General features: G+C 35.6%; 1 protein-coding gene across 2 annotated transcripts in view; it reads right to left on the minus strand.

Annotated features, from left to right (window-relative positions):
- LOC121372309 (glutamate receptor ionotropic, kainate 2-like) overlaps positions 1-2,698 on the minus strand; it is a 22,070-nt gene extending 19,372 nt beyond the window's left edge. For both annotated transcript variants that reach the window (XM_041498604.1, XM_041498603.1), the window contains exons 1-2: positions 2,351-2,698; positions 927-1,090 (exon numbers count right to left, since the gene is read on the minus strand). In XM_041498604.1, the coding sequence (XP_041354538.1) occupies positions 927-1,090; positions 2,351-2,621 (435 nt within the window). In that variant the 5' untranslated portion in view covers positions 2,622-2,698. The remainder of the gene's footprint in view (positions 1-926; positions 1,091-2,350) is intronic.
- Between the last annotated feature and the right edge of the window lie 5,151 nt (positions 2,699-7,849).

The following is a 7,849-nucleotide window of genomic DNA, read 5'->3' on the forward strand; positions in this document are numbered from 1 at the left end:
AATTACAAAAAAGGCTATCGGCAGTTCACATCAAAAGGGTGGAAGCAGTCAGAACCATAAAACAACTGTTACGACGTCTAGCTTATTATATTATAGATTTGTTATTCCAAAAATAGTTTTAAAACTCGTGTTTCCTAAACAATTGTACAGTGAAACTCCTCTAAACCGGACACACAGGGAGCCAAGTAAAAAGTCCGATCTTAAGAGGTATCCGGTTTACAGAGGTTCTCTTCTGCACAGATATTTAAAAAGGAACTGAAAAACGTCCGGTTTTGATGGAATTCCGGTTTTGAGATCTTTCACTGTTCATTGTTTTATATTTAGCACCACATAAAAACTTTATTTCAGTTGTAAAAAAACAACAACATCAAAGCAAACAGGTCGAGTCAAACATGTCACGTGACAAGCTATATATATTATATCCCACTAGCAGTAATTTATGACTGGTTTAACGGCATACTGTCACGGATTTAAGGAACTTATTTCTCTAAAAATGGATGATAAATAAAAATTACATTAATTGTTGGAAACCAAATCTAGCTATCGCATCACCTTAACTGAACCATGATGGAGTAAAATCCATGTCATCTCTCTCGGCAAGTTTAGTTTTTGAATTATGGACCATTGCCATAATTTAATTATTTTCACAAAATGTCATTAATAAATGGAGTATGGTGGTTATGAAGATCCTTGAATAAAGTACATTTAGGGACAAATCAAATTATTTTTCTTCAGGTAATACTTTGTTAGACCACTAAATGGGTCAGTGGTCTATGACAATATGCCTTTAAACAGTCACTGTAATCTATCGAACCAAACTGGTTTTTAGGATGAAAGGTAATTTCTATAGATAATATCATGTAAGCCATAAAACCTAATTTATCACACGATCATTAGTTATATGACGTACATCAACAGACACATACCTGCAATATTATACGTTTGATACATCTCATGTCGGAGCAGAGGAGGAAAATAGGTACAGGTGATGTGACAGAAAACAATTTTGAACTGTTCTTGATATCGTTAATATCAAAGAAGCTCCCCAAAACACCGATCTCCGATAGCGAACGTTTTAACGAACGGGTACCTGTAACAAATAAGACACATTTCATGGCATGTCATGTACGAAGACCACTGACGTACGCTGTGTTATTTCTTTTTACCTAAACACATGGTACAATATAATCATGATACAATATAATCATGATGGCACTTGTCATATTGTGAAATTTAAAACCAAACAAATGTCACCTATCGTTATAAGTAACTGAAGAATGTGATTACTAAATTCTTGAAGTACTGGGGATGTTAAATTAAGAAAACCGATGGGTTGTTTTATGTTTCAAGCAATTATATGTTTCTTTAAACACGGACACTAGTTGGTGTGAACAACAGAAGAGGATATAATCCATTTTGGTATAACCACTGTGTGCGTAACCTTGCAACATATTACACAGAAGCAGTATATGTGGTTATCTCAATTTCTTATACTTGAACAAAAATAACACAGAAAAACCCCCCAGCAAAGAAACAAACAAAACATTCAATTGGTTTGGCTTCCTAACTACAATACATTTGGGTGCTCGACTAAAACAAATTTAACTTCATAACTACACAAATTTGGCTTCCTGACTATAATAATTTGGCTACATAACTATAATACATTTGGTTTCCTAAAGAAAATAAATATAATTTAGGCTCTTGCCTGCCATAAATTTGGCTTCACAATGGAAATAAAGTTGGCTTCTTGGCTACCATAAATTTGGCTTCCTAACTACAATAAAACTGGGCTTCTGACTACAATACATTAGGCTTCATGGCTACAATAAAACTGGGCTTCTGACTACAATACATTAGGCTTCATGGCTACAATAAAACTGGGCTTCTGACTACAATACATTAGGCTTCATGGCTACAATAAAACTGGGCTTCTGACTACAATACATTAGGCTTCATGGCTACAATAAAACTGGGCTTCTGACTACAATACATTAGGCTTCATGGCTACAATAAAACTGGGCTTCTGACTACAATACATTAGGCTTCATGGCTACAATAAAACTGGGCTTCTGACTACAATACATTAGGCTTCCTAACTACAATAAAACTGGGCTTCTGACTACAATACATTAGGCTTCATGGCTACAATAAAACATGGTGTTCTTAAAACAATATATTTTTGGTTTCTGACTACAATACAATTGGCTTCTTTACAATACAATTGGCTTCTTTACAATACAATTGGCTTCTTTACAATACATTTGGCTTCTTGACCACAACACATTTGGTGTCTTAATTACAACACATTTGACTTCCTGACTACAATTAATCCGACATGTGTACTCACTGTTGTCGTCGTCTTGGTACACGATCGACACTGACTTCCACTCCTCCAACAGAATCAACGACTTGACCAGCTTCTCGTTATCAAACCTGGTGGTGTAGACGGTACCCCGTGTAGCATTGGGCGTTCTCGACAACACACATGTCGCACCCACCTGGTCTTCGCTCCTTGAAGATTTATTTAACTGTTGTGCTGCCCGTGTCGTTCCTCTGCCCACGTCGCCGAAGGTGATGAATAGGGTTATGAGTATCAATGCAAATTCATGTCGAATCATGTTTATATTAGGAAGCAAGGTATTTTAATAAACGTGAGGTAGATAGTGGAAGTTTTCAATACTCGAGAGTGACTTTGCAATGAGACTCTCGTAACGTCACGGAGACAGCTGGTAAAAAAAACACCCCACTACACTGCTTTGCAGTCGTAGTACATCTTACGGTCACAAAGAAAACAATCGATGTTAATAAAGGATCAAATTTTCCTTATCAGTGGTCCACTACAAATCGCCATATTAACCATTCCTGCCACAAATTGTCTTATTGTTTTTAATAATATGAGCGGATGCACCCAACATGCTTCGAATACAAGTAGTCGATCAAGAATCCAGTATACTCATAACTCGGCTTGCTACGGTTTCCGGCTTTCAGTCGCAAGACAGAAAAGAAGCAGTGGATTGGAATCAAACTGGACAATTCAGCAGTTCGCTTTCACTCTGAGCGCCTTTGTTACTAAAAGTGATGACATTATAAAATATCAATTATCTCCGACTTTACTGATATTGATCAGGGTAAACCATTACAGAAACAATTAAGCATGCTGAAATGCATTAGTGTTGATGTCCATGACGAAGACATTTGGTTACTAATTACGGTATCTGATATACTGTCCACCTGCCCTAGATAAAAAGAAAAAGCACTCGTATTTTAATTTATGATTATTGTCATTGTGCCCTTTTAATGAGCAATGGCGTGTTGTGATATTTCAGTTTGCAACTATGCTGGTTTTTTCAATAGCTGAACTTATTTGTGATATCTAAAAAGACCGAAGTGACTACAAGTATATATTAAATAGAGGATAGTTCATGTTGTTGTTTGTTTTTTGTCCAATATGATTTATATCTCATCGAGTGAAGTTTGCAATCGTATCTCATGTGATAAGATTGCAAACTTCACGAGATGAGATATAAATTATATTGGACAAAACAACATGAAATTTTCTATTTATTATATAACTTTTGGCAATTTACCTTTATTTTTAAAATGCCATCAGCAAAATAGTTCCGGCTTTCTTACAGTGAAGATAACACTTTCTACAGTAACGATAACACATTTTAGAGTGAAATAGTGAAATGTTTACTCTAAAATGTGTTATCTTCCGTGAGTGACACTTTTATTTCACTAAATGTTGTATAATAAACGAAATTAATACTTTCAAAGGAAGGTTTGGATCATTTGACTTTTAATTGGATCATTTGAATTAAGATTTGGATCATTTGACTTTCAACGACAGCGAGCGATGCTAACGTTTGCGAATTACTTGACTGTGTCCCGATGTGGCCATTTGGTTTAGTACGAAGCGCATGAACCAGTCTAGCGAAATTTTTCTTCCATGTACCCACTAAGTCCTTCAGTGGGAATGGGTACCGAGGTGCGAACTCAATACCTTTCTTAAAAGTCAAGTCTGTTGGCTTTTTCTTTCTATTTACCTTTTTATTCAGAACTATATATATAAATAAATAAATATATTAAAATATAAATAAATAAAAACATATTTAAAGCAAACTCAAGCAAAACCACACACGCGCACTGACAGCCACATGGGGTGGGACGTAGCCCAGTGGTAAGGCGCTCGCTCGATGCGCGGTCGGTGTGGGATCGATCTCCGTCGGTGGGCCCATTGGGCTATTTTTCGTTCCAGTCAGTGCTCCACAACTGGTATATCAAAGGCCGTGGTATGTACTACCATGTCTGTGGGATGGTGCATGTAAAAGATCCCTTGCTGTTAATCGAAAAGAGTAGCCCATGAAGTGGCGACAGCGGGTTTCCTCTCTTAATATCTGTGTGGTTGTTAACCATATATCTGACGCCATATAACCGTAAATAATATGTGTTGAGTGCGTCGTCAAATAAAACATTTCCTTCCTTCTGATAGCCACATACACATGCTTACAGCCCATGGCAGCACATAATACAAATATTGTTTATTAATATGTCTTCAAGGGGGTATTTAAAAATAAGTAAAACATTTTTTTAAAAACCTTCACTGAATAGCACTGCATTTTAACAGAACAACCAGTCAGTAATAATTGTATGCAGTTCCATGGAAAAAAAACAATTTCTTTAAACCAATATATACACATTTGATGAGAGAAAAAAATAGATCCTAAAGTTCATCACAATGGAACCCCCCCCCCCCCCCACACACACACACACACACACACACACACATATATCTTCATCTTCTCTTCAACAAACATGACACAGACCTGATAAAACTTTAGCATATTTAAATAATTTACAATAATTTTGTGCAATCTTAAATCCAAGTTAATATATTCAGACGTTTTATCACTAACATATAGATTTCCAGACAGATTTCCAAGATATATTAATACCTATTTAAGCGATTTAAAATATCACAGAAAAACTACTTACATTTACAATCTAACTATTATTATTATTATTATTATTATTATTATTATTATAAAATAAGATGTTTCCCCTCATCTAGAATATGGACTGGACGTATCCCAGTGGTAAACGGCACGCCTTGTGCGCTGTCGGCCAATGAGCTATTTCTGGTTGTAGCCAGTGCACCACGACTGGTATATCAAAAACCGTGGTATGTACTATCATGTCTGTGAGATGGTGCATATAAAAGATCCCTTCCTACTAATGGAAAAATGTAGCGGGTTTCCTCTCTATGACTGTGTCAAAATTACCATATGTTTGACATCCAATAGCCGATAAATCGATGTGCTCTAGTGGTGTCGTTAAACAAAACAAACTTCTATTCCTTCTCATCTGGAGTTCAAGATTAGATAATAATCAGAACAAATTGTTTTACAAACATATCAGGAAATTTTTCTTCAATAATTTCAATCACAGCTGAAACAAGAAAACACCCTAGGTACTACTGCATATGTAATATCAGTTATGGTTGTCATACAACTTTCAATAAATGAGCTAAAAATCCAACCCTTTTTGGTTTTGCACGTAACAAAAGGATTATGAAAAAGTATTTGATTCCACAAGATTTAATCTGAATCCAACGTGACAAAATACCGTTGACAATGTGAAACTATATCCCATAATGACAACACTTAATCATAAAAAGGTTTAATCGCATCTAAAGTAGTTTTTAAACATATATAATATTAAATAATATTTAATATGTTACAAGATAAATTCATATTCAAATAGCTTTAAATTCCTTATACATTTTTTTTACCATTTTAATACGAAAAGAGATCTTTTAAAGTATTCAATATTTAAAACCTTAAAATTGTATTCCCAATACTTGTTGAGTATTTTATTAATAGCGTCTTATCGTCCCACATAAATTTTCAAAACAACTTCTGAATTCCATGTGCTACCCACTTTGGAACATATATTTGTTCTAAATATTTTCCTACTTTAGATTTCCAATTTAAACGTTCTCGCAAAGCTTTATTTGATCCAAAATAAATACCCAGAATTTGGATAAAGTCTTTATTATCTGCTACAGGAATATCAAACGTAAAATTCATTTTGTGTAGCTTTACCAAGACAAAGAACTTCAGATTTCACGTATATCCCATAAAAACGTATTTACAGTGTCAAATACGTTACCTTGACAGTGAAAGTGGGTGTGTTGTTGTTGTTGACGAGCATTGTTCGTTTTTCTGATGTCCTCATAGTTCCATGAATACATGCCATCATAATTGGCTATGTATACATCCGCAAAGCTCTTGTAGTTTACTGTTAAATGTGTTCTTTTGAAACATGGCATTCCTACCGTAGATATACACTGCCGTATGTTCGATGTTCAATACAAGTCTTCTGCTACATTTACCGTTGCGTCCATGTCTCTTAAACATTGGATCAAAGATGTAAATGACAGTGCTCGGTCGATTCAAAGTCCACCATGAGTTGCCCATAGAACATGCAAATGGCTTCATAAACATATTCCACGGAATGCATGTGTTGCTTGTCGATGGAGCTGTTGATATATGTAATGCATGTGGATTTTTGGGGAATCGTCACCGCAGAAAGAAAAAAAAAAATTTTTAATGGGACCACAACCATGTTTCGAACATAGTAGTAGCTGGTACCATGATACTAGTTCAAATAAAATTATATGAATTTACTGGTCAAATGAAACAACACTCCATGGCAAGTCCTGTGACATATCACTAATGCAGGCGTGGTCTTATTTAATGTGATATTCAAAGTTAGGTGTACTTCGAACTTTGACCTGGTGAGATGCTGTTGTTTACAGCTACAAATTCCTGATTTTGTTTGTTTTCATCTTCCTCCTCTTCATCTTCTTCATTTAAAAAAACATTGTTTTGTTGGGGATATTTTTGTTGTTTGTTTGTTTTGTTTTTCATCTAAACCAGAAATAACTGCTTTCGTGATTATAGTGACAACCAAACATGGATCGCTGCTTCTGCAGACGCTAATTGAGTTTGTTGAGTGGTTTCCGAGTTATCATGAGTGTAGCCACGCTATAGACGGAAACCACTGAAATGTGTCTATGCTGACTTCCCTTCGTGAACACGTTTGCTATGGGAGAATCTTTACTGTGCTTAAATAAAAGATCGCCTATGGACGGTGATAGTGCTGGCATTGGTATTAAAACTTAGTAGTAGTAGTAGTAGTAGTGGTAGTGGTAGTAGTAGTAGTAGTAGTAGTAGTAGTAGTGGTAGTGGTAGTGGTAGTGGTAGTGGTAGTAGTAGTGGTAGTAGTAGTAGTAGTAGTAGTAGTAGTAGTAGTAGTGGTAGTATTAATAGTAGTAGTAGTGGTAGTATTAATAGTAGTAGTAGTAGTAGTAATATAGTAGTAGTAGTAGTAGTAGTAGTAGTAGTATAATTTTATAGATTAGGGCTGTTTTGTGTGTATCTAGTGTCAGTTCGTTTGCATGCATTTATTGCATTAGTATAGTATTAAGTATATATTATGTATTTAAAACAAAAATGTCCCAATGTTTCAATGTGTTGCTGAGGGCTCGGCGGAAGATTATTTTCTGCTAAACATGTCACCCTCATTAAATAAAGTTAGTAGTAGTAGTAGTAGTAGTAGTAGTAGTAGTAGTGGTAGTGGTAGTGGTGGTGGTGGTGGTGGTGGTGGTAGTGGTAGTGGTGGTGGTGGTGGTGGTGGTGGTAGTAGTAGTAGTAGTAGTAGTAGTAGTAGTAGTAGTAGTAGTAGTAGTGGTACATGATATGTTCTCCACTTAGCGATCCTGTGATTCTCCATCGCACCATCGCTTGGTGATCATACATCATGCGATGAAATGCCGAATTCC

Source organism: Gigantopelta aegis, chromosome 4 (genome assembly GCF_016097555.1).
Source record: "Gigantopelta aegis isolate Gae_Host chromosome 4, Gae_host_genome, whole genome shotgun sequence".
Lineage (NCBI taxonomy): Eukaryota > Metazoa > Mollusca > Gastropoda > Neomphalida > Peltospiridae > Gigantopelta > Gigantopelta aegis.